Here is a 26,168-nt window from a genome sequence, read left to right on the forward strand (position 1 = left end):
ACTGACCATTCGGGCAGCCGGGCAGTGCCTGAGGGTCCAGAGGCTCTGCCTTGTTACCTGCCGCCACACATGGGTCCCTGGTGGTCCAGTGGCCGCTGCCACTATTCTCCCTGGTTGCACCGCTGTGTTTACAAAATAGCTGCCAAGAGGCGAGACTAGAGTTACCATATGTCCAGTTTTACCTGGATATGTCCTCTTTTTAAGGACATGGCCAGGCAACCGGGCGGGTTTTGCCAGCCTGCCCGTTTGTCCAGATTTGCAGACAAATGGGCAGGCTGGCAGGCGGGCCCAGCGGTGTCCTATCTGCCCCTGCGCTTACTGTACTGCCCTGGCGGTCTAGTAACCTCTTTGGGGCAGAAAAGAGCCCCCTCTTTCCTGCCCGGAGCACCTGCAGACTGTTGTTTGCTGACTCCGGTCCCGATTCAAAATGGCCACCGAGAGTTGAAGTGGCCTCGCAACACTTCTGCAGAAATCTTGCAAGGTCACTCTTGGCAGTCATTTTGAATCGGCGCCGATACAGGAGGGAGCAAGACAGTCTCTGCAGCCGTTCCGGGCAGGAAACAGGGGGTTCTTTCCTGCCCCAAATAGGTCACTAGACCACCAGGGCAGTACAGTAAGGTAAGGGGAGGCTAGGACACCCCTTAGGGGGTGTGTGACAGGGGGACGGGGTGGGGCGGTATGTGACAGGGGGCGGGGAGGGACATGTGTCCTCTTTTTTGGGGGGTGAGACTACTGTGGGAAGTCTCAGCAGCCATTTTGTAAACAAAGCGCTGCGCTGGGCAGGAAAGAGGGGACTTTGTTTCCTGCCCCCAAGTAAGCCACAAGCCTTCAAGGTGGGGGGGGGGGGGGGGGGAACAGGACAGTGGCAACTCTGCTGGAGGGAAGCAGTATGGCGGGGGCACCGGTGGCAGCGGCATGGCGGGGGGGGGGGGGGGCGCCCCTGCCTATCAATGTTTCTCTTTTCTGGACATCCATGGGCAATGTGGTTACTTTTAAAAATGTTCATTGTGTCCACTGAAATCTTCAGCTTCTTAAGCATCTACGATTTCCCTTTCCTGCAAACTGGTTGTGTAAACGATAAGTTTCACGTTCTCAGGGACAGAACAGAGGAGAAGATGATGAAGGACCAAGCTGTTGATTTAACATATGGAGCTCATACCGTGAAGAGCTTCACACACACACACATTAGACCGCTGGAAGGTGGCACAGGCTTCCAGCATGTCAGGATTTTCCTCATGAACGGATGGATGGAAGAGCAATGTCACCACACACTGTAGGATGCGCGATAGCAAAATCAGCTGGACACTAACGGTCCTAGGGATGGTGGAGTCTCCTGGTCAATTCATGCAACTTAAGCTGGCACTTGGCACATCAGCTCAGGCAAAATAAAACAAAATGGGGCTTTGGAAACTGCATGGACAGATGAAAACAGTCATGTTAGAGGAAGGCGTTAAGGCCACTGGAAAATTAATGTGCTTCAGGGCACAGGTGGCAGTGGCTCTGCACTGCTTCTCTTGCCAGCTACAGGGTCATGGCTTTGATATACCACATCTATTACATGCAGGTACCTTCTCTGGCCCCAGTGGGCTCACAATCTAAGTTCTGTAGCCAGAGCAATAAAGGGTTAAGTGACTTTCCCAAGGTCACAAGAAGCCACACCAGGAATCCAAATAGTTTCTATTCCACTATTTGAGCTCCCCATGGGCCCTGGGCTTCCCTAGACAGGGAGGGGGGATTATGGCAGAAAGGAGCAGTGACAGAGCCCACATTGACATCCTCCCGGCCTGCTCCATGCCCAGACAGTAAAGAGGCAACTGGATTCGTGTGCTTTGTCCTTGGCTGCCAGATTTGGTGCATAGCGTCAAAAGGCATAAAGAAGCCGCCCATGGGTCAGCCAGTCCCACCTTCGTCTCCTGCCACTGAATCCTTCAGAGCCAGCAATGAATTATAGACATTTCTTTCCTCATGCGTCCCCCCCACATCTGATGCAGGTCTCCCTTCTGGGAGCTGGGAGAGACAGTGTGTGTATAGGGATGGTGGTGGGGGGGGAGAATTCTGGCACTGAAACATTTCCAACAGTCTGGGGGAAGAAGTAGTGTAACTTTAAATTAAGACAGATTCACTTCCAAAAGAGTTTTCTCTTTCCTGTTTTTCTTTCCTTTTAAAGGGCAACAGCACAAGCTCCTGCTTTGGCACCTTTTTTTGGTCGAGGGAGATCCAGCAAGATGGACACCCCCCTATTCATCCTTAGCTCTTTCCACAGTGAGGTAACTGTCTGTGGTCCCCGTCTGAAGCTCCAGCTCACTCAGATGCTTCTTCTCCCGGCCCTGTTCCACTCTCGTCCTGGTCCAGGAAGGGGACCTCAGATACCCTCCACGTGATGTGGGGGGCTGGTGTGACCCTGCAACCAAGAAAGAGACAGGAAACCCTCAGGCATGTCTTAGCAGAAGCAGTGCCCCTTTCGTGTGCCAAACGAGCCCTCTTAGCCGTAGATGTTGTCAGGGCTACCGCAAGTCTATAAATGCACAAGAGGTCTTGAACAGCTTTTCAAAGGTATTTCAGACACAATGGACATGGCAAAGCCCCAGTTAGACCAGGACAGAGCAGAACATTTAGCTGCCTGTTCTCTTAGGTTTCTGTGGCTGACATCATGATTGTTGTCGTAAGTGGAACCGATGTTTCAGCTTTGGTGCTCTGGCCAGTGGCGTACCTAGGGGGGCGGACACCTGGGGCGGATCGCCAATGCGCCCCGCCCTCCGGGTGCAGCGCCCCCCCCCGGATGCAGTGCGGACCCCCCCCCCCCGGTGAAAGGATACCCCCTGCAAAGGAACCCCCCCCCCGGTGCACGCCGCTGGGGGGGTGCCGCGCGCACATGTCCTCCGTTCGTTCCATGCTTCTTCTCTGCCCCGGAACAGGAAGTAACCTGTTCCGGGGCAGAGAAGAAGCATGGAACGAACGGAGGACAGGCGCGCGGCACCCCCCCAGCGTCGTGCACCCACCGCCCCCCCTAGGAACGCCACTGGCTCTGGCTTTTTTCAGGGTATACTACAAGCTTTGCAGTTTGTCTTTATAGTGGGTTCTCAACTGGCTGGGGTTTGAGATGGGTGGTTTCCTCCGAAAGGCAGGAATTCTGGTAAGAAAGTTCATGGGTCACAATTTTAAATTGCGAACAATTAACTTTTCCTGCTTCCCATTTCTCACAGAATCTGCCTTCCTGAGGAAATCACCCACCCCAAACCCCCAACCCATCAGGTCTGAGAACCCCACTATCTAAAGACCAGCGCACACGTCAAAGCGCACCCTGAAGAAAGCACCAGTCCGACGGCTGAAACGTCGGTTCCACTTACGCAGATGCGGCAAGACCCAGACAACCCCCCAACAACAGTCCAGCTGCCTGTTCATCACCCCCATTTTAAGCTATGGAGTCTCCTTCCTGCTCATCTCCTGGAGGATGCATCCAGTGGATCTGAGGCGCCATTAAAGTTAACAGATCGCCAGCAACAATCCCATAGAGGAAATGTGCAGATGAGAGAACGTCTCTCTTGAACCCTTTGATCTGCTGCTCTGTGGACAGCTGGAACACAGGCACTTCTAACTTTTGGTTAGACATCCTTCAAAACAGATCCATACAAACGTCTAAACAAGGTGTTTTAGGCATTATATTATATATTGCATTAAAGGTGCACCAACTCAGCCTTTGAGAGCTACCAACAGATTTGGTTTTCAGCTACTAGGATATGCAGATTAGCCTGATGGATAGTTAACGACCCATATCCTGAAAATCAGAGCTGTTCATAGCCCTCAAGCAGGTACAAATGGGCCAAGGGTTCCTTTGCTGAGGCAGGAGAGAAGTCATGGGACCCTGCAGTACTTTACAATGGACAGAATTCTGATCTTAGCAAAGTGCTGCCTTTCAAAGCTATACAAATGAAGACTTGGAACAGCAGGGGGGGGGGATGTGGGGCAGGAACAGGTGTATTTCCACAGCTCTGTGTGCTGGGGGGGGGATGTGGGGCAGGAACAGGTGTATTTCCACAGCTCTGTGTGCTGGGGGGGGGATGTGGGGCAGGAACAGGTGTATTTCCACAGCTCTGTGTGCTGGGGGGGGGGGTGTGGGGCAGGAACAGGTGTATTTCCACAGCTCTGTGTGCTGGGGGGGGGGATGTGGGGCAGGAACGGGTGTATTTCCACAGCTCTGTGTGCTGGGGGGGGGGGATGTGGGGCAGGAACAGGTGTATTTCCACAGCTCTGTGTGCTGGGGGGGGGGGATGTGGGGCAGGAACAGGTGTATTTCCACAGCTCTGTGTGCTGGGGGGGGGGGGATGTGGGGCAGGAACAGGTGTATTTCCACAGCTCTGTGTGCTGGGGGGGGGGATGTGGGGCAGGAACGGGTGTATTTCCACAGCTCTGTGTGCTGGGGGGGGGGGATGTGGGGCAGGAACAGGTGTATTTCCACAGCTCTGTGTGCTGGGGGGGGGGGGGATGTGGGGCAGGAACAGGTGTATTTCCACAGCTCTGTGTGCTGGGAGGGTCTCAGTACTGGACTAGTGGAGTGGGGATGCAGAGCAGGAGACAGGTGCGTTTCCAGATCTGATTTTTTTTTTTTTTTTGGGGGGGGGGGTCTCAGTACTGGAATAGCAGGGATGGTGCATAGCAGGAACAGATGCATTTCTAGAGCTCTGTGTGCTGGGGGGGGGGATGTGGGGCAGGAACAGGTGTATTTCCACAGCTCTGTGTGCTGGGGGGGGGGGATGTGGGGCAGGAACGGGTGTATTTCCACAGCTCTGTGTGCTGGGGGGGGGGATGTGGGGCAGGAACAGGTGTATTTCCACAGCTCTGTGTGCTGGGGGGGGGATGTGGGGCAGGAACAGGTGTATTTCCACAGCTCTGTGTGCTGGGGGGGGGGATGTGGGGCAGGAACAGGTGTATTTCCACAGCTCTGTGTGCTGGGGGGGGGGGATGTGGGGCAGGAACGGGTGTATTTCCACAGCTCTGTGTGCTGGGGGGGGGGGTGTGGGGCAGGAACAGGTGTATTTCCACAGCTCTGTGTGCTGGGGGGGGGATGTGGGGCAGGAACAGGTGTATTTCCACAGCTCTGTGTGCTGGGAGGGTCTCAGTACTGGACTAGTGGAGTGGGGATGCAGAGCAGGAGACAGGTGCGTTTCCAGATCTGATTTTTTTTTTTTTTTTTGGGGGGGGGGGGGTCTCAGTACTGGAATAGCAGGGATGGTGCATAGCAGGAACAGATGCATTTCTAGAGCTCTGTGTGCTGGGGGGGGGGGGGGGGGATGTGGGGCAGGAACAGGTGTATTTCCACAGCTCTGTGTGCTGGGGGGGGGGATGTGGGGCAGGAACGGGTGTATTTCCACAGCTCTGTGTGCTGGGGGGGGGGATGTGGGGCAGGAACAGGTGTATTTCCACAGCTCTGTGTGCTGGGGGGGGGGGATGTGGGGCAGGAAACAGGTGTATTTTCCACAGCTCTGTGTGCTGGGGGGGGATGTGTGGCAGGAACAGGTGTATTTCCACAGCTCTGTGTGCTGGGGGGGGGGGATGTGGGGCAGGAACAGGTGTATTTCCACAGCTCTGTGTGCTGGGGGGGGGGGATGTGGGGCAGGAACGGGTGTATTTCCACAGCTCTGTGTGCTGGGGGGGGGGGATGTGGGGCAGGAACAGGTTGTATTTCCACAGCTCTGTGTGCTGGGGGGGGGATGTGGGGCAGGAACAGGTGTATTTCCACAGCTCTGTGTGCTGGGAGGGTCTCAGTACTGGACTAGTGGAGTGGGGATGCAGAGCAGGAGAGAGGTGCGTTTCCAGATCTGATTTTTTTTTTTTTTTTGGGGGGGGGGTCTCAGTACTGGAATAGCAGGGATGGTGCATAGCAGGAACAGATGCATTTCTAGAGCTCTGTGTGCTGGGGGGGGGGATGTGGGGCAGGAACAGGTGTATTTCCACAGCTCTGTGTGCTGGGGGGGGGGGATGTGGGCAGGAACGGGTGTATTTCCACAGCTCTGTGTGCTGGGGGGGGGGATGTGGGGCAGGAACAGGTGTATTTCCACAGCTCTGTGTGCTGGGGGGGGGATGTGGGGCAGGAACAGGTGTATTTCCACAGCTCTGTGTGCTGGGGGGGGATGTGGGGCAGGAACAGGTGTATTCCACAGCTCTGTGTGCTGGGGGGGGGGATGTGGGCAGGAACAGGTGTATTTCCACAGCTCTGTGTGCTGGGGGGGGGGGGATGTGGGGCAGGAACGGGTGTATTTCCACAGCTCTGTGTGCTGGGGGGGGGGATGTGGGGCAGGAACAGGTGTATTTCCACAGCTCTGGGTGCTGGGGGGGGGGATGTGGGGCAGGAACAGGTGTATTTCCACAGCTCTGTGTGCTGGGGGGGGGATGTGGGGCAGGAACGGGTGTATTTCCACAGCTCTGTGTGCTGGGGGGGGGGATGTGGGGCAGGAACAGGTGTATTTCCACAGCTCTGTGTGCTGGGGGGGGGATGTGGGGCAGGAACAGGTGTATTTCCACAGCTCTGTGTGCTGGGGGGGGATGTGGGGCAGGAACAGGTGTATTTCCACAGCTCTGTGTGCTGGGGGGGGGGATGTGGGGCAGGAACAGGTGTATTTCCACAGCTCTGTGTGCTGGGGGGGGGGATGTGGGGCAGGAACGGGTGTATTTCCACAGCTCTGTGTGCTGGGGGGGGGGGATGTGGGGCAGGAACAGGTGTATTTCCACAGCTCTGTGTGCTGGGGGGGGGGATGTGGGGCAGGAACAGGTGTATTTCCACAGCTCTGTGTGCTGGGAGGGTCTCAGTACTGGACTAGTGGAGTGGGGATGCAGAGCAGGAGAGAGGTGCGTTTCCAGATCTGATTTTTTTTTTTTTTTTTTTGGGGGGGGGGGGGGGTCTCAGTACTGGAATAGCAGGGGTGGTGCATAGCAGGAACAGATGCATTTCTCTGTGTAGGGAGGGGGTCTCATTAGTGGAACAGTAGGGAGCATGGTGCAGGGCAAGAGACAGGTTCATTTGCACAGCTCTCTGTGAGAGGGGGGAGTGGTCTCGGTACTGGAATAGCAGGAGGAGCTTCAGGGTATTGGCTAAACTTTGGTTTTCTAAAAAAAAGGTATAAAATAAGAAATTCAGGGCCATAGCATTTGAGCATTTTCCATTTCTAGATAGTTCTCTCCTTCAGACTCACTCGGCTGGATTTCCATACGTGCTGCAGCCACAGTGCGGCTGAACCTCATTAGCAAAGCAAGAATAGCAATGAACAAAGCACAGCTTGTATGGCTCACAAACACTCCAGTCCTCAGTGACTGGCACCATGAGCTGGGAATCAGGCAGTGACTTCACATTAACATCAGTGCCCCCCCTGCTCCAGCATGTCCAGTCTCCTCTATCCCTCCAACAAAACCACCCAGAGCCCAGAAATTACCTGCTGAGGTAGTAAGTGACACAGCCTGTGGTCATTAGCACCTCAAAGCCAAAAGAGAAGTAGCTTACGCAAAAGGAAAAAAAGCGACATCACGCTACGGCTGAGCTACGCCGTAACTAAAGGGAAAAACCGACATCACGATACGGCTGAGCTACGCTGTAACGAAAGGAAAAAAAAACAACAACACGATACGACTGAGCTACGCTGTAACGAAAGGAAAAAAAAACAACAACACGATACGGCTGAGCTACGCTGTAACGAAAGGAAAAAAAAACAACAACACGATACGGCTGAGCTACGCTGTAACGAAAGGAAAAAAAAAACAACAACACGATACGGCTGAGCTACGCTGTAACTAAAGGAAAAAAAGCAACATCACGATACGGCTGAGCTACGCTGTAACTAAAGGAAAAAAAAACAACAACACGATACGGCTGAGCTACGCTGTAACTAAAGGAAAAAAAAGCGACATCACGATACGGCTGAGCTAAGCTGTAACTAAAGGAAAAAAAACGACAACACGATACGGCTGAGCTACGCTGTAACTAAAGGGAAAAAAACGACATCACGATACGGCTGAGCTACGCTGTAACTAAAGGGAAAAAAACAACAACACGATACGGCTGAGCTATGCTGTAACGAAAGGAAAAAAAAACGACAACACGATACGGCTGAGCTACGCTGTAACGAAAGGGAAAAAAACGACAACACGATACGACTGAGCTACGCTGTAACTAAAGGGAAAAAAACGACATCACGATACGGCTGAGCTACGCTGTAACTAAAGGGAAAAAAACGACATCACGATACGGCTGAGCTACGCTGTAACTAAAGGGAAAAAACCGACAACACGATACGGCTGAGCTACGCTGTAACTAAAGGGAAAAAAACGACAACACGATACGACTGAGCTACGCTGTAACGAAAGGAAAAAAAGCAACATCACGATACGGCTGAGCTACGCTGTAACTAAAGGAAAAAAAACCAACAACACGATACGGCTGAGCTACGCTATAACTAAAGGAAAAAAAGCGACATCACGATACGGCTGAGCTAAGCTGTAACTAAAGGAAAAAAAACGACAACACGATACGGCTGAGCTACGCTGTAACTAAAGGAAAAAAAACGACAACACGATACGGCTGAGCTACGCTGTAACGAAAGGAAAAAAAAAACGACAACACGATACGGCTGAGCTACGCTGTAACTAAAGGAAAAAAAGCGACAACACGATACGGCTGAGCTACGCTGTAACTAAAGGAAAAAAAGCAACATCACGATACGGCTGAGCTACGCTGTAACGAAAGGAAAAAAAAACAACAACACGATACGGCTGAGCTACGCTGTAACTAAAGGGAAAAAAACGACAACACGATACGGCTGAGCTACGCTGTAACGAAAGGAAAAAAAAACAACAACACGATACGGTTGAGCTACGCTATAACTAAAGGAAAAAAAACCAACAACACGATACGGCTGAGCTACGCTGTAACTAAAGCAAAAGGTTTAGTGACACCATTACCAGACCAAGATCAAACCGTAATCAGGGGCTGATGCAGAAAAGTAACACAACTACACATCATTTTCTGGGTGTAGAAAAAGGTTTTGTGCTGAAGCTAACCCTGCATTAGACACCGGCTCACAGCATATTAAAATGAACGGTAATGAGACTAACCGATTCCTCACCAATGCAGAAGACTTTAAGGCAAGCACAACGCAGGAACCTGAAAGCCAGGTCCGAGGCGGAGAAGAAGGGTTACCTTGTTCTTCTGCAGTAGTGTCTGAGAATTTAATGCCCAACAGTACCCACAAGTTGTTTTTTTTTAACGGGAGGAGCAGACAGCTCTGCGCACGGGTCTGAGCGGAAAGAACTGTATCTGCGCTTCTGCTGGAACTTTATTCTGTGCACAATCAACATACTGGTGGCACAAAGTTTACACACAGAACAGCATTCCAAACATTTATTTATTGGGCTTTATTAACCACCTTTATGAAAAGATTCACCCAAGCTGATCCAGACGGGCCCATTTTTTTTTTTGGCTCGGACATGCACATAATGCAGAACCTTCTGCACGTGTCCGCTGTGCTCTCACGATTAGCACACAAGTTCTGCATGTATCAGATTTGCATATGGATTAGTTTACTTCACCGCCACGCAAATCTTTGGCTTGTGTTCGAAGGCAGGCGCTCAACCATTTGTGCATTGGCTCCTGAAACAGATTAAGACTCTGCCTTTCCAGTTCCGATGGGACATTTTTTTGTGCTTGGGTTCTCCTCTACCATGCTCATCAAATAAACTAATTTAATACCAGTGTGTACAATCACCAACGAGGCAGAGAGAAGAACAAAGGCCGCTGCACCATAACACATGGACAAAATGAGCTACAAGATGGAGTGGACCGATAATCAGTGCAGCGATTCTCCAGCATCTCCTGCAGTCACACCCAGCCAGTAGTGTATTTAGGGTAGGTGTGTCATAGCGTACGCACCCCTTCAGACCTGCCCCCCCCCCCAATTAAAATCTTCTTGGCATGTTCACCCAGCGGTGGCAGCACGGAGCAGGCCGCAGGCAGCCTATGAGTACCGCTGCCAAGAGGATTTTAAGAGAGGGGTGGGGAGCAGAACGGGGGGGGGGGGGGGCGATGCACACCTGAATGTAACTCACCTTGAGCTACTACTGAAAAAGGTGTGAGCAAAATCTAAATAAATAAAGATTTTAGAATTCTAAAGAATAACAAGATTCCATGTAGAACCCCAAAGAATATCAAGATTCTGGAATCCTAAAGAGTGACAAGATTCCATGCAACATTCCATGTAGAACCCTAAGTAGTGGAGGAGTGGCCCTAGCGGTTAGAGCACCGGTCTTGCAATCCGGAGGTGGCCAGTTCAAATCCCACTGCTGCTCCTTGTGATCTTGGGCAAGTCACTTAACCCTCCATTGCCTCAGGTACAAACTTAGACTGTGAGCCCTCCTGGGACAGAGAAATATCCAGAGTTCCTGAATGTAACTCACCTTGAGCTACTACTGAAAAAGGTGTGAGCAAAATCTAAATAAATAAAGATTCTAGAATTCTAAAGAACAACAAGATTCCATGCAGAATTTCAAAGTGTAGCAACATTCCATGTAGAACCCCAAAGAATAGCAACATTCTGGAATCCTAAAGAGTGACAAGATTCCATGCAACATTCCATGTAGAACCCTAAAGAGTAGCAGTAGTGGAGGAGCGGCCTAGTGGTTAGAGCACCAGAGGTGGCCGGTTCAAATCCCACTGCTGCTCCTTGTGATCTTGGGCAAGTCACTTAACCCTCCATTGCCTCAGGTACAAACTTAGATTGTGAGCCCTCCTGGGACAGAGAAATATCCAGAGTCCCTGAATGTAACTCACCTTGAGCTGCTACTGAAAAAAGTATTTGACTGCTTTAATACTATAAGCACTGCATATTCATTCCTGCAGTAATCCTGAAAACCCAAAGGATGCCAACACTTCAAAATGATTGGGTTTCCGTCAGGTAATTGTGATCTGGATTGGCCACTGTTGGAAGCAGGATAGTGGGCTGGATGGACTGTTGGTCAGACCTAGTAGGGCTACAATTCAAATCGCCTCCCCCTGGATACAATGAAGGCGTTTGCTCAGCACCCACCAGCTCTCATAGAGCCGGCTCCTATGACTAGGCATTCCTCTGGGGAGAGGGCCAAGAAGCTGAGAATCAGGGAAGCCTAGTGGAGGAGTAGCCGCTACTCACTTAACCCTCCACTGCGCCCACTAGGGACAGAAAAAAGTACCTGCATCTAATATACTTAAGCTGCTTTGGTTTTACCCACAGAAAGGCGGTATATCAAATCCAAGACCCTCTAGTTCCCTCACTGACACTCCTTGTCACTATCTGCCATTCCCTCAGTCCTACAGATTGAACCCTGGCCAAAACAGATCCCACCCTCTGACTACTCCTACCCCCAACCTCTTAAAATTCATGTATCAGTACCCCATCCCAAACACCTCCACTCCTACCCCACCCTCTGACTTAAAATGCTGGTACCACACCTACCCCCACCTCCTCCAACATGCAATCCCAGCACACACTGCTGTAACTGTCTATTGCTTATGTTTGATCTAGTCTTACTGTACACCGCCTTGAGTGAATTCTTCCAAAAAGGCGGTAAATAAATCCCACTCCCTGAATCTAAGGCCGCTGCACACCGAAGCTCACATCCCAGCCCCTAGTCCAGCCCATGCTGGTAAGTTTGGAGGTTAAGCGCTGACACCAGGTATGATTGATTAAGGAAGACTTGATGATGGCAGAGAAACGCCAGAGAATGTAGGTGACCAAGCCAGTGGCTTCTAACCTTGTAACGAGACATTCCACGCCCCTGTCTCCGTGCATCTGAAGAGCTTCCTTGTTCTCTCCAAATCTGACTGGAGAGCACTGGAAGGGAGTGGGGGGGGGGGGGGGCAGTCAGTGCCTAAATGACTAAACCAGGGATCAGTGTGGCACAGAACAGCAGTGTCAGAAGGTGGCATGGAAGCTTCAGTGCCTGGCACAGGGTGGAAAGGAAGCTGCAGCACACAGGACAGCATGGCAGGCAAGCGACAGCAAGAGGCACTGCGTCTGGGCATGAAACACCGAGTAAGTGTACCCAGTGGCTGCAGTAGATTACTGTCAGACAGTCCGTATTTGGCTCACTCCCAGTCCTCGTTCGGTTTGAAGTTCAGGTTTTGTAAAAGCAGCTGGCTGGAATCCTCTCTTGCTACCTAGAACCAAGGTACCAATCACCGAACGCAGGGAATAAGGACCCCTTCTGCCCCACACCCAGTGCAGCCTCACCTCCCGCGGGATCCGTCTGTGGGGTTTCATCATCAGAGTCGGCAAAAACTTCAGCAAGCTCCTGGTCCGACATGTCCGTCAGTTCTGTCAGGTCCAGCAGGTCAAAATGAACCTCGAGAGAGGAGACGCTGCTGAGAGGCTCTGGGGGGGGGAGAGAAGAAAGACAGAGGGCATTATTAGTAATAATCTAGTCATTCATTATAGGTTCCAATAATACCACACCTGGGCTCGAGGCCTTTGGCTTCACGGCTGTCATATACAGGTTCAAGAAAACACAAAGCTGAAGCCCTCTCTTAAGGGTGGCAACTGGAATAGGATTTAATCTTTACTAAAAGCAGCAGCTCTGCCTCAGAGAGTAGCTGTAACTCACAGCTTCACACCTCTGCCAGCTGATCTCACCTCTGCAGGTGTAAAGACCCTGTAGCAGTGCTGTGTGTTTGTGAGCCCAACATATGCAGCTCTGACATATGGAGGGAGGAAGAGACAATCTTGGTTCCTTAATGACTGCTCGATTGTTAATGTCATGGGACAGGAAGCTTCTGCATGTGTTAAACACAGCTCATGGTCCTTCCCAGAGACTACAGAAGGTGCAACTCCTTCAGCCGAGGACAGATGCCAGGGTTGGGCCATCGCAAAGACTGAGCTTTAAACTCAGAGTGAAACGAGTCAGGCTGTGCATCCAGGGTATAACCTGGAAAGATTTAAAATGACAGGAGTAACCTAAAAATCATATTGGCCTTCCTTTGGTGCTTCTGGAAGGGAGAGTGGAAGCAGTACCAGAGCTTTTTGCAAAGGAATTTGACCTGGTAACTGAGCAACCAGCTGCGAGGTGGGAGGGAGGAAGGATCAGACTTCTTCTTACTGGTGAGGGTGGGGTGGGGGGGGGGCTATTTGGCTTTTCTTCTCTCAGAAATACCCCTCATGAAAGGAGCGATTGGGATCAGTGCACTGGAACAGAGGCTCTAATGAGTGCGAGAGAGCACCTTCCAATGAGTGCAACTCGGGGCTCAGAGAGAGTGTGAGAGAGAGAAAGAGAGCGCCTACCAATGGATGCAACACTACCTATGCTATACAAGCCGGCGCTGAATCCTGAAAAATCAGATAAGAAGGGAAATGGTAAATAAAATTACACCCCCTAGAAAACAACAAAAATGCAAAGCCACCTCGATCAACAGGCAACCAATGTTTTACAGCACCGTGTGGTTGAACACGCTTAACGACAGGACGCACTTTACGACAAGCAGCCCTACGCACACGCGTGCTGTTTGTAGCCTGGCGCGTATGATTAGTGCGCATGCGTCCTGGCTACTTAGCTTCATTTAACTACGCTGTCTACAGGGATTAGCGCCGCTGCATATATTAACTTCTGATCATGCCATAGCACTACACCGTGCTACTACGGTGTTGGAAGAGCGGTACTTCCAGAGCGCTATCTAAAATAGCGCCAGGGTTTGATCATGAGGGCATTAATGAGTGATAGAAGGGGCTCAGAGAGCCATCAAAATGGATATAACATAGTAACAAAGTAGATGACGGCAGAAAAAGACCTGCACGGTCCACCCAGTCTGCCCAACAAGATAAACTCACATGTGCCATTTTTTGTGTATACCTTACCTAGATTTGCACGGCACAGACAGTATAAGTCTGCCCAGCACTATCCCCGCCCCCAACCACTTTTTGTGTATACCTTACCTAGATTTGCACCTGTCTTTTTCACGGCACAGACAGTATAAGTCTGCCCAGCACTATCCCCGCCTCCCAACCACCAGCCCCGCCTCCCACCACCGGCTCTGGCACAGACCGTATAAGTCTGCCCAGCACTATCCCCGCCTCCCAACCACCAGCCCCGCCTCCCACCACCGGCTCTGGCACAGACCGTATAAGTCTGCCCAGCACTATCCCCGCCTCCCACCACCGGCTCTGGACAGACCATATAAGTCTGCCCAGCACTATCCCCGCCTCCCAACCACCAGCCCCGCCTCCCACCACCGGCTCTGGCACAGACCGTATAAGTCTGCCCAGCACTATCCCCGCCTCCCAACCACCAGCCCCGCCTCCCACCACCGGCTCTGGCACAGACAGTATATGTCTGCCCAGCACTATCCCCGCCTCCCAACCACCAGCCCTGCCTGGATGTGACATTCTAATGAGGGAGACTTGGTATCTCTGTACAGGGAGCCAGAGAGAAAGAGGGGGTGTAGCTGAAATTCAGTCAATATGGGGAAAGGACCAGTCACCTGTCTCTAGTGAGTCAGTAGCCCTACCTACCAGAGGGAAGAGGTCCCACAGCCAGTACCGAATACAGGGTACACATCTGGACTAGTAATCTATGAGGCAGAGATCCTGGAATCAGTGGCCTACCACAGGGAAAATATTCCAGCATTATTACTCACGGCGTCTCTCAGCGACATGGAGCAGTCCCGAACTGGGAATGGGAATTCCCACTTCTTCCTCTGCTGTGGGGACAGCGCACACCTCCTGGACAGCCACATCTACAGGAACAGCATTGCGTGATGAGCTCTGACCTCTTCTAATGGTTTCTGTAACCAGCAAATAAGACAAGGATTACTCAATTCACATAAAAGGTCAGATCTTCCGAACCAACGTTAAGAGTTTTACCAATTAGCAGGAGTCCAGCATGATGCAAATGGGAGGAAAGCCCTCCATCTCTCGCCCCCTTCTCATTCTGAATGTAATGATCTATCAAAATAATCCATTCATTGTCACCAGCTGAAAAGAACTGAACTTATATCATAATACAGAATCACCCAGCAAATTAAGCTAAAACCTTTACTGTAATAGACCCTTTCCTGCCTTCCAATCATGAGATCTCTTAGGCAGAGGATGAGATGATGAATGATGTGGATGGACAGACTGAATGAGCCATCTGGCCTTTATCTGCCCTCAGGTTTCTAGATTCACAAAACCAAAATACAAAAATTATCATACAAATTTTAAAAAAGGGGGGCCCACACAGGGTTTGGAGGTGCAGTCAAAATGTATTAAAATTAGTCCAATAAAAAGATTACCTTGTTTACATGTTCTATTATAAACACTTATCAACACAGCTACAATACTACTTTATCCTAAAGCAAAAAAATAAAAATATATATTTTATTTACAGTTTGTTGTCTCTGGTTTCTGCTTTCCTCATCTTCTTTTCACTGTCTTCCTTCCATCCAGCATCTGTCTTCGTTCTCTCTCTGCCATCCAGTGTCTACCCTCTCTGCTGTCCCCTCCATCCAATGTATGCCCTCTCTCCCTGCTCCTTCCATCCACATCTGTCCTCTATCTCTACCCCTTCCATCCACCATCTGCCCCTGTCTGCCCTCTCTCTCTCTCCCCCCCTTCCATTCACTGTCTGCCCTTTCTATCCATTCCATCCACTGTCTGCCCTTTCTCTCTGCCCCTTCAATCCACCATTTGCCCTCCCTCTCCCATCCATCCAGGGTCTGCCCTCCCTCTCGCTCCCCCTTCCATCCAGGATCTGTCCCTTCTCTCTGCCCCCAGTTCCAGCCCCCTTATCCCACCTGCCCCTAGTTCAAGCCCCAGCCCACATCTCCCACCTGCCCCCCCTTTTCAGCCCCCAGTTTCAGCTCCACTATCCCACCAGCCCCCAGTTTCAGCCCCAGCCCTTTTCTCCCACCAGTCCCAAGCTTCAGCCCCCAGCCACTTCTCCCTGTCTCCTTTTCAGCCCCCAGTCCCAGTACTAGCCCCCTTATCCCACCTACCCTCCTTTTCAGCCCCCAGTTCCAGCCCCCTTCATCCACATGCCTTGCATTAGGGCCCCCCTTTTCAGCCCCAGACCCATTCTCCCACCTGACCCAGGCATGCCCCATTTTCCCTTATGGCCCCTTCTCCCATCTGAGAACCCCCTCCCTATCCCCCTTCTTCCATCTGAGAACCTCCACCCCAGTCCCCTTCTCTCATCTGAGAACCCCCTCCCCTCCCCACCCCACCCCCCTTCTCCCATCTGAGAACCCCCTCCCCACCCTACCCCAGTCCCCACCTCCCATCTGAGAGCCCCCTTCCCACCCCCCCCCCCCCATCTGAGAACCCCCTCCCCACCCTACCCAAGTCCCCATCTCCCATCTGAGAACCCCCTACCCTCCCCAGCTGAGAACCCCCCCCCCGACCTGACCTGTCTACCAGCTCCGTCAACAGACGACAGCCCTCTTCTCCTGCCACCACCCTGCCTTTAAAAAAAAATCTGTGAAGTGGCGTCGCAGGCAGCGCCTCACGTCTGCCCTGCTTGTAAAAGAAGCAAATCTCCTCGTCATCGTCGGGCCTTCCCTCACTCTGTCCTGCCATCGTGGAAATAGGAAGTTACCTCAGAGGAGGGCGGGACACAGTGAGGGAAGACCTGACGATGATGAGGAGATTTGCTTCTTTTACAAGCAGGGCAGACGCGAGGCGCTGCCTGCGACACCGCTTCACATATTTTTTTTTAAAGGCGGGGTGGTGGCAGGAGAAAAGGGCTGTTGTCTGTCGACAGAGCTGGTAGGCAGGTGGGGACTGCAGCGCCAGTGGCCGTTTGGGTGGGAGCTCCCCCCCCCCCCCCCCCCACACACACACCTGCTGACACCCGGGGCGGACCGCCCCCACCGCCCTGCCCTTGGTACGCCACTGGGATGAAAGTGAAAGGGGACAGATTTAGGAGAAACCTGAGGAAATACTTGTTCACGGAAAGGGTGGTGAATTCATGGAACGGAATTCATGGAAGTGGTAGAGATGAAACAGTCTGCGAATTCAAGAAAGCTTGGGACAAGTACATAGGATCTCTAAGCAGGCGATAGAGAGAGAAGATGGCTTTGGGTGGCCAGACTTGATAGGCCATAGGATCTTTTATTTACCGCCTTTTTGAAGGAATTCACAGCAAGAATAAGTCAAACATAAGCAACAAGCAATTACAGCAGTAAAAATATTCAAACAATAATACAAAGTATGGCAAAGTACTATTTACAATATCTGCCTTAAACATAGTAAACGACGGCAGAAAAAGACCTGCACGGTCCATCCAGTCTGCCCAAGAAGATAAATTCATATGTGCTACTTTTTTATTTGTATTGTCCTCTTCAGGGCACAGACCCTATAAGTCTGCCCAGCACTATCCCCGCCTCCCAACCACCAACCCCGCCTCCCAACCACCAGCTCTGGCACAGACCCTATAAGTCTGCCCAGCACTATCCCCACCTCCCAACCACCAGCCCCGCCTCCCACCACCGGCTCTGGCACAGACCGTATAAGTCTGCCCAGCACTAGTCCCGCCTCCCAACCACCAGTCCCGGCACAGACCGTATAAGTCTGCCCAGCACTATCCCCGCCTCCCAACCACCAGCCCCGCCTCCCACCACCTGCTCTGGCACAGACCGTATAAGTCTGCCCAGCACTATCCCTGCCTCCCACCACCGGCTCTGGCACAGTCTGCCCAGCACTATCCCCGCCTCCCAACCACCAGCTCTGGCACAGACCGTATAAGTCTGCCCAGCACTATCCCCGCCTCCCACCACCAGCTCTGGCACAGACCGTATAAGTCTGGCCAGCCCTATCCCCGCCTCCCAACCACCAGCTCTGGCACAGACCATATAAGTCTGCCCAGCACTAGCCCCGCCTCCCACCACCAGCTCTGGCACAGACCGTATAAGTCTGGCCAGCCCTATCCCCGCCTCCCAACCACCAGCTCTGGCACAGACCGTATAACTCTGCCTAGCACTATCCCCGCCTCCCAACCACCAGCTCTGCCACCCATTCTAGGCTAAGCTCCTGAGGATCCCTTTATGTTTATCCCACGCATGTTTGAATTCCGTTACCGTTTTCATCTCCACCACCTCCCGCGGGAGGGCTTTCCAAGCATCCACCACCCTCTCCATGAAAAAATACTTCCTGACATTCTTCTTGAGTCTGCCCCCCCCCCCCCCCCCCCTTCAATCTCATTTCATGCCCTCTCGTTCTACCGCTTTCCCATCTCCGGAAAAGGTTCGTTTGCAGATTAATACCTTTCAAATATTTGAACATCTGTATCATATCACCCCTGTTTCTTCTTTCCTCCAGAGTATACATATTCAGGTCCGCAAGTCTCTCCTCATACGTCTTGTAACGCAAATCCCATATCATCCTCGTAGCTTTTCTTTGCACCGCTTCAATTCTTTTTACATCCTTAGCAAGGTACGGCCTCCAAAACTGAACACAATACTCCAGGTGGGGCCTCACCAATAACTTGTACAGGGGCATCAACACCTCTTTTCTTCTGCTGGTCACACCTCTCTCTATACAGCCTAGTAACTTTCTAGCTACGGCCACCGCCTTGTCACACTGTTTCATCGCCTTCAGATCCTCAGATACTATCACCCCAACATCCCTCTCCCCATCCATACCTAGCAGACTCTCACCGCCTAACACATACGCCTCTCTTGGATTTCTACTCCCTGATCATTGGGGATGAATGCGTTAAGCGCCAATTAGCATGCATTTGCAAGCTAATTGCGCTAGAAGCCCTGTTTAGCATGCATTTGCATGCTACTTGCGCTGAGAGCCCTCGAGTGCGCTGTTTCAGGCGCTCGAGGGCTCTGATCATGGGTCGGCTGCAAACTCTGGCGCTAGTATGGCGTTAACAGCCTCTAGCGCCAGAGTTTGCTTTTGATCATGAGGGCCTAAGTGCATCACTTTGCATTTCTTCGCATTGAATTGTAATTGCCAAACCGAGCTTCTCATTTTCCCCCCCAAACCCACCTCCCCGCTCCCCCCGTTTTCTATTTCTGTTGATGGCTCTCTCATTCTCCCTGTCTCCTCAGCTCGAAACCTTGGGGTCATCTTTGACTCTTCTCTCTCCTTCTCTGCTCATATCCAGCAGACCGCCAAGACCTGTCGTTTCTTTCTTTACAACATCCGTAAAATCCGCCCCTTTCTTTCCGAGCACTCTACCAAAACCCTCATCCACACCCTTGTCACCTCTCGTTTAGACTACTGCAATCTGCTTCTTGCTGGCCTCCCACTTAGTCACCTCTCCCCTCTCCAGTCGGTTCAAAACTCTGCTGCCCGTCTCATCTTCCGCCAGGGTCGCTTTACTCATACTACCCCTCTCCTCAAGACCCTTCACTGGCTCCCTATCCGTTTTCGCATCCTGTTCAAACTTCTTCTACTAACCTATAAATGTATTCACTCTGCTGCTCCCCAGTATCTCTCCACACTCGTCCTTCCCTACACCCCTTCCCGTGCACTCCGCTCCATGGATAAATCCTTCTTATCTGTTCCCTTCTCCACTACTGCCAACTCCAGACTTCGCGCCTTCTATCTCGCTGCACCCTACGCCTGGAATAAACTTCCTGAGCCCCTACGTCTTGCCCCATCCTTGGCCACCTTTAAATCTAGACTGAAAACCCACCTCTTTAACATTGCTTTTGACTCATAACCACTTGTAACCACTCGCCTCCACCTACCCTCCTCTCTTCCTTCCCGTTCACATTAATTGATTTGATTTGCTTACTTTATTTATTTTTTGTCTATTAGATTGTAAGCTCTTTGAGCAGGGACTGTCTTTCTTCTATGTTTGTACAGCGCTGCGTATGCCTTGTAACGCTATAGAAATGCTAAATAGTAGTAGTAGTACTTAGACCATTCTTCTAGCTTCCGCAGATCTTTTTTCACGCTTTCCACTCCCTCCCGGGTGTCCACTCTGTTACAGATCTTAGTATCATCCACAAATAGGCAAACTTTACCTTCTAACCCTTCGGCAATGTCACTCACAAATATATTGAACAGAATCGGCCCCAGCACCGATCCCTGAGGCACTCCACTACTCACCTTTCCCTCCTCCGAGCGAACTCCATTCACCACCACCCTCTGGTGCCTGTCCGTCAACCGGTTCCTATGTTGCTTTCACCACTATCCTCAACCACGCTGGGCAGTACATATATACTGTCTGGGATGCAGTGTACAGTATAAGAAAAACTAAAGTGAAAGCCTGATCAGATCTTCCACAGGCCAGAAGCAATGAGAACACGCAGTGACTCATGACTCTTACACGGGCAAAGAGCACACGATGAAACTGTGAAGATGATCACGAGGGCTGTCCCTGCTGCAATACCACAGAGTCCAGCTTATGTCAGGCATTCCCCCCTCTCATACACGAGGATCTTCCATCCCCATACCAGGCTGTTATTGTTTTGCACAGGTCTGAGTTAAGAATGCAGACAGACAGACAGACTGCATTTCTTATCAGCCAAGGCCTGAGATGACCATGTTGTTTTCCTCACAAGCTATCTCCTTCACTCTGTTTCTCCATCTTCTCACTTTGCTTTCCAGAATCACTTTCAGTATTCAGTGGATGACCCACATTTTTCGCTCTGCTGAATCACCGACACATGCGATACATTCTGTCATTGAGGCATACGAGGTTAAGTGATGCGGGAAAGGATATACCCGTACAGAACATTTCATACTTACGAACGTCCATCTAAATGCAGTGGTTCTCAACCCTTTTTCAGTCGGGACACACCTGATAAACAACGCTTGCATTCGTGACCCTCAAGGACCTTTGGTCTGATACAGTATGGCAATTCTTATGAATTAAATGTAAACATGCCCTGCATCCACAAGAACCCTCTACCCCCTCCCCAACAACAGATTCAGATCATAAACTAGGATATTAGTTACCATACAAAAAATATTATGTCATGTGCATTCCTATAAATTCTGATTCTCATGCCATCTGAATAAATGCACTGCATAAATCTCTCCACTAACAGGCAGATTGTGAAATAATACAAAACCTGAAAAAAATCCTAACTCAACATACATGTAGCAGACCCACCACAAACATAACACAGGGCCCTAGAACTACTGGTAAAACAGAACACGTGAACTGCTACAGAGATCTACACAGAAAACTACAAGCAAACAGAACAGCACACCTCGGTCACACACAAAACAGACAGAAGAAGGGATCACAAATTAGAAACGGAAATATAAATACAAAAATTGAACTGGGAAGCCCAAGTCAAAGTAGGCGAAATAGAACAGAAATGCATTTCCAACAAAATGCAAAGACATCCATGATGTAGTGGAGGGAAGGCTCCCAAAATCTACCTCATAACATCAAAATACACACTTTTGTTTATGTCTGGGCATTTTATTTTTCTAAGAATGTCAGTCCCAGTTGTCTGAAAATCTCCCTATTTTAGATGGTTTTGTGCTCAGTGCATCTTTAAGTGCCATTTTCAAACAAAAACTGTCCCTAGGGGGCGCTGCAGTGAACTTCACATAAAAGGTCCCAGGTACACATCACATCCCTCTTATATTGTATAGCCAGCCTCCAGGAATAGCAAACAAAAAAGGTACTGTACCCAACTATAAACCACTACAAAAGCCCTTATGCCTGCAGGTGTCACCTCAATGTGGGTTCAGTAGGTATTTTGTGGGTTTTGAGGCAACTCACACTTTCCACTACAAGTGTTCCAGTTAAGAGTGAGATATGGACCCGAGTCCCCTTCTCTACAGTCCACTGCACTGACCACTAGGCTACTCCAGGGACCCGCTTGCACCTCTGAGAGGACTGGTCACTATATCTACAGCTGTCGTAGAGCCTGGTATGTACTGTCACTTTCACCTCTTGGGGGTGGGGTGGGAGGGGGATCAGTGACCACTGAGTGATTAAGGGGGGGGGGTCATCTTCATTATCCCTCCAAGGGTCATCTGGTCAGTCTGGGCACCTTTTTGGCACTTAATCATCATTGAAACAGGTCTAGCCAAAAAAAAAAAATCCTATTTTTTGCTCTGGATTTTTTTTACTATGTTCCATTATTGCAAAAAAAAAAAAAAAAAAAAAACGTCCAGATTGTAAGCCCACCCTAGTCCCACCCAAAACATACCTACAACATGCCCCCTTGAGATGAACTGCATATAAAACCATCTTAAAAATTCGTTTTGAAAATTTGGCATATGAAGTCCACACACACAGTTAGTAATTTTACGCACATTATCAATAATTTCACCACATTTATACCTTTACTCACATAACAATTTCATAACTGTTCTGCTGCCTTATTAATCTTCCCGCTGTCTCTTTCCATTGTTCTTCTCAATTGTTCTACTTTCTCAAGGATACTTGACTTTCTCCGCATAACTCCTCAAAATGTAATCTATAACCAAGTTGTTACAAATTGTACTTCCATCTTCCAATGTATTGTAAGCCACACTGAACCCGCAAATAGGTGGGAAAATGTGGGATACAAATGCAATAAATAAATAAATAAAAATAATTTTTTGGAAAACCATCCATCTGCCACTTTGTTTTTTTCTTTTGCTGTTTTAAAAATGAGCCCCAAAGCTTTCAAACCTATAGAGCCAATGCTGAAAAACTAATACCAGAGGTAAAACGGGTTAATGCAGGATTATGAGCTGCAAATTGTATTTAAATGCTTTCAAACTGATGCTAATCAGGTGTTATTCCCTCCCAATGCCCAGAAGCAAATGATGCCCCTTTAAACACAGGAAGGGTTTGAGGAGAGGATTTCTTGTAAATGTCTCACATTACATACATAGTAATATAGTAGGTGACGGCAGAAAAAGACCTGTATGGTCCATCCAGTCTGCTCAACAAGATAAACTCATATGTGCTGCTTTTTGTGTATACCTTACCTTGATTTGTATCTGCCATTTTCAGGGCATAGACCGTAGAAGTCTTGGCCATCACCAGCTCCGCCTCCCACCACCGGTTCCGCCACCCAATCTCGGCTAAGCTTCTGAGGATCCATTCATTCTGAACAGGATTCCTTTATGTTTATCCCATGCATTTTTGAATTCCGTTACCGTTTTCATAAACTTGCTATAAACTATCTTTCTTTTGCATGTGGCTTATGTTCAAAAAATTTAGCAATGAGAAAGAGAAAATATAATTTTCACCTAGTGGGAAAAAAACCATGGCATATCAGTGTCTTCTGTGCTTCTTAATAAACTACTCTAATAGATATCAAGCCTTCAAAATTGCTAAACTGCTGGTTTTGCTTCTTTTGCAAGCAGAAGGAAGCCCGTGCAACTTCTAAGCGCCAATAGTGAGAAAATACACGCGGCCAAGTCCAGGCAGAAGCGAAAGTGACGGCACACATTGGAACCTGTTTACCTTTAAAAATTTAAAGCACAAGTAATTTTTAAAAGGTTCATATCTATCAGCGCAGAAGTGTGCTTGCACTTGTGGTAAGCACGGTTCTTGTGCGCATGTGCCAGGCACTTAACTCCCCCCTACTTTGTTTCATAGTGCCATTTAACCATGCATAAAATGTACATGTAATCAGCTTTGTGTATCCCTTCATTAATTTTCTGCACAAACATTTGAGCATCTCTCCCCCGAGTCATTCTTTTTTTTGGGGGGGGGGAAGGGGGGAGGGACAGAGATCTTGTAATTCTCCCTGGGCACAAAGTGGTCACTATTTTATCTTGACTAATGAGGAATAGGAAGTTGCTCTTTCTGACTTAGAGGACAGCGTAAGAACAGAGGGATCCCTCTCTTCCCTGGGCAGCTGAGGGTACAAAAGTATTTCCAACAGCGGCCAATCCAGGTCACAAATACTTGTCAAAATCCCAAAAAAGTACAAAACATTTTATACTGCTTATCCTAGAAACAGTGGATTTTCCCCAAGTCCAATTTAATAGTGGTCTATGGACTTTTCCTTTAGGAAGCCGTCCAAACCTGTTTTAAACTCTGCCAAGCTAACTGCCTTTACCACATTCTCTGGCAACAAATTCCAGAATTTAATTACACGTTGAGTGAAGAAAAAGTTTCTCTGATTTGTTTTAAATTAACTACTTTGTATTTCTGTGGTGGATCACTGTAGCTGAGGAATGTGTGTGTATGGGGGGGGGGGGGGGGATTCAATCCCTCTTTCTATTCCCAGAGCTGAGGGTATTTCTCTGGTGGATCAGTTTCTGTTCTGGGATTGTTGAGGAATAGGGGATCCCTTTCTGTTCCCCAGACGATGGGCCACTGCTGGGGGACCTAAAGACAGAAGGTAAAACTCCCTGTCTTTGAAGAGTGGGGGATGGGGGGGTGCATGTTGCTGCCTGGCTCTAGGCAGCAGAACAAGAGGGGGCCCTGTTTCTAATTTGGGAAGTTGCTTGTTCTTTAGAAATAAATGCCGAGTCTTTCCAGCAGACTGACATTTCATTACAATATTTTTCAGTTTGTTCCTATTCATGAAGCAGAGGAGTGGCCTAAGGGTTAGAGCAGCAAGTTAAGAGCCAGGTTCAAATTCCACTGCTCCTCCCTGTGACCTTGGGCAAGTCACTTAACTCTCCTATAGTCTCAGGTACAAACTTCGGATTGTGATCCCTCCAGGGACAGGGAAATACCTAGTGCACTCAAATGTAAGAAAACAGATTAGCTAAATTCAAATAAATGCATTGCCTTAGTAGGGGAAAGTACTGGAACATTTCCCTAGTCCTAGAGGGTTTCCTATCTAAGGAGCCTTTCACTGGGCACTGATGGAATTAGCAGACGCTACATGCCAAGAAACCCTTTTTATACCCAGGAGCTTCTTAGCATGTGAAGTTTTAAGTTTGTAGCTGAGGGAATGGAAGGTTAAGTGACTTGCCTAAGATCACAAGGCATTGCAATGGGATTTGAATCAGGATTCCCAAATCTGGCCCTGGAGGCACCCCAGCCAGTCAGGCTTTTAGGCAGTGGCCATCCTAGGTCGGCTGCCACCCAGGGCGGATCGCCGCTACGCACCCCCCCCCCCCCCGGGTGCAGCGGCGTCCGTCCCCCCAGGGTGCAGCATGACACCCCCTCTCCCCTGGCGCATCAGCCCCCCCGGGAGCATTCTTGGCGCCTGTCAGCTCCACTGGCTCCCAGAACAGGAAGTAACCTATTCTGGGGCAGAGGGAGCCGGGAACCAGCGGAGCCGACAGGCGCGTGGCTGCTCTCTGCACCCTCCAGCAGCGTACACCCAGGGCGGACCGCCCCGCCCTTGCTATGCCACTGCTTTTAGGATAGCCACAATGAATATTCATGAGAGAGAGAGATTTGCATTCACTGCATGCAGCTCTTTCATATGAATATTATTGTGGATATTCTGAAAACCTGACTGGCTGGGATGCCTCCAGGACTGGGTCTGGGGAACCACTGCACTAGACTTTGATACATCAGCCATGATCAGGGATATTGGACAACCTGGTAAGTGTGTTCAAAGCTGTAAATATACCTTCCTGACTCTCCCACGCCTCCCTTATCAGAGGCGGAAAACTGCCTGGATAATTTTCACACTGGCCTGAAGGTGGTCTGAGAGCCAGCAGAAATCCCCGGGCCCCGGTGGCACCTCAGCTCTGGGACAGACTGTGCATCCTTCTGTAAAGATTCAAGAAACTCCTGGTATGAAAAGTGTTGTCAGGTCCATGTGCTCCCAAAGGAAGTGAATTACTGTGTAGGGAGAAGGATTAAAGCCAGTTCCTTGGTCTCAGGCTCCCACAGATGTTTGCTGCATTTCGTTATTGGTTCTTATATTCTCACCCTTTATTGTTCTCGTTCCCCTTTTTGCACTGTAATTACCATTATCCCTATCATCTGCCTGCCAGGTAAAGCTCTGGATGGGAACTGGCCACAAAGCTGGAGACAGACAAGGACTGCTAAAAAGAATAGCTCAGTCGGAAAAGGGAGCTGGAAGGAAATCTCCTTCCTATCCAGTTTCGGATTAACAACCCCGCGCGGGCTCCGAGTTCTAATCGAGGCCAGCCCTACCCATTGCCAGTAGTGCAAGAGCTGCGGCTTACCTGGGGTCCCAGCCCCCCCTGGGGACTCCATTGGACCTGCGGGAGGCACAGGCTGGGCGTCTTTGCAGCAGGCTGTGCCCGGGAGAACTGCAGTAGCCAAGTCCCACATTGCCAGAGCTGGACCGAGTGTGTGGCTTGTGCCAGGCACATCAGCAGCTCATC

The 26,168-nt window shown here is 50.1% G+C and overlaps 1 protein-coding gene across 1 annotated transcript; it reads right to left on the reverse strand.

The window, feature by feature from the left end:
• Window positions 1–964: 964 nt before the first annotated feature.
• DBNDD1 (dysbindin domain containing 1) lies at window positions 965–26,168 on the reverse strand. The gene is made up of 4 exons (XM_030202757.1): window positions 26,007–26,168; window positions 14,642–14,788; window positions 12,249–12,389; window positions 965–2,401 (listed from the first exon to the last, which is right to left on the reverse strand). Exons 1-4 carry the CDS (start codon window positions 26,113–26,115, stop codon window positions 2,238–2,240), a joined length of 561 nt encoding a protein of 186 aa, XP_030058617.1. The 5' UTR covers window positions 26,116–26,168; the 3' UTR covers window positions 965–2,237.

Source organism: Microcaecilia unicolor, chromosome 5, assembly GCF_901765095.1.
Source record: "Microcaecilia unicolor chromosome 5, aMicUni1.1, whole genome shotgun sequence".
NCBI classification, from domain to species: Eukaryota; Metazoa; Chordata; class Amphibia; order Gymnophiona; family Siphonopidae; genus Microcaecilia; species Microcaecilia unicolor.

Bases quoted from the DNA above. Each gene is read 5' to 3' on its own strand.
- DBNDD1 (XM_030202757.1), bottom strand. From the start codon at position 26,115: ATGTGGGACTTGGCTACTGCAGTTCTCCCGGGCACAGCCTGCTGCAAA. The intron at 14,789-26,006 runs GTAAGCCGCAGC...TGCTGGTTACAG, and splicing joins AGGGGGGGCTGGGACCCCAG to AAACCATTAGAAGAGGTCAG. The intron at 12,390-14,641 runs GTGAGTAATAAT...TCCCCCCCCCAG, and splicing joins CCATGTCGCTGAGAGACGCC to AGCCTCTCAGCAGCGTCTCC.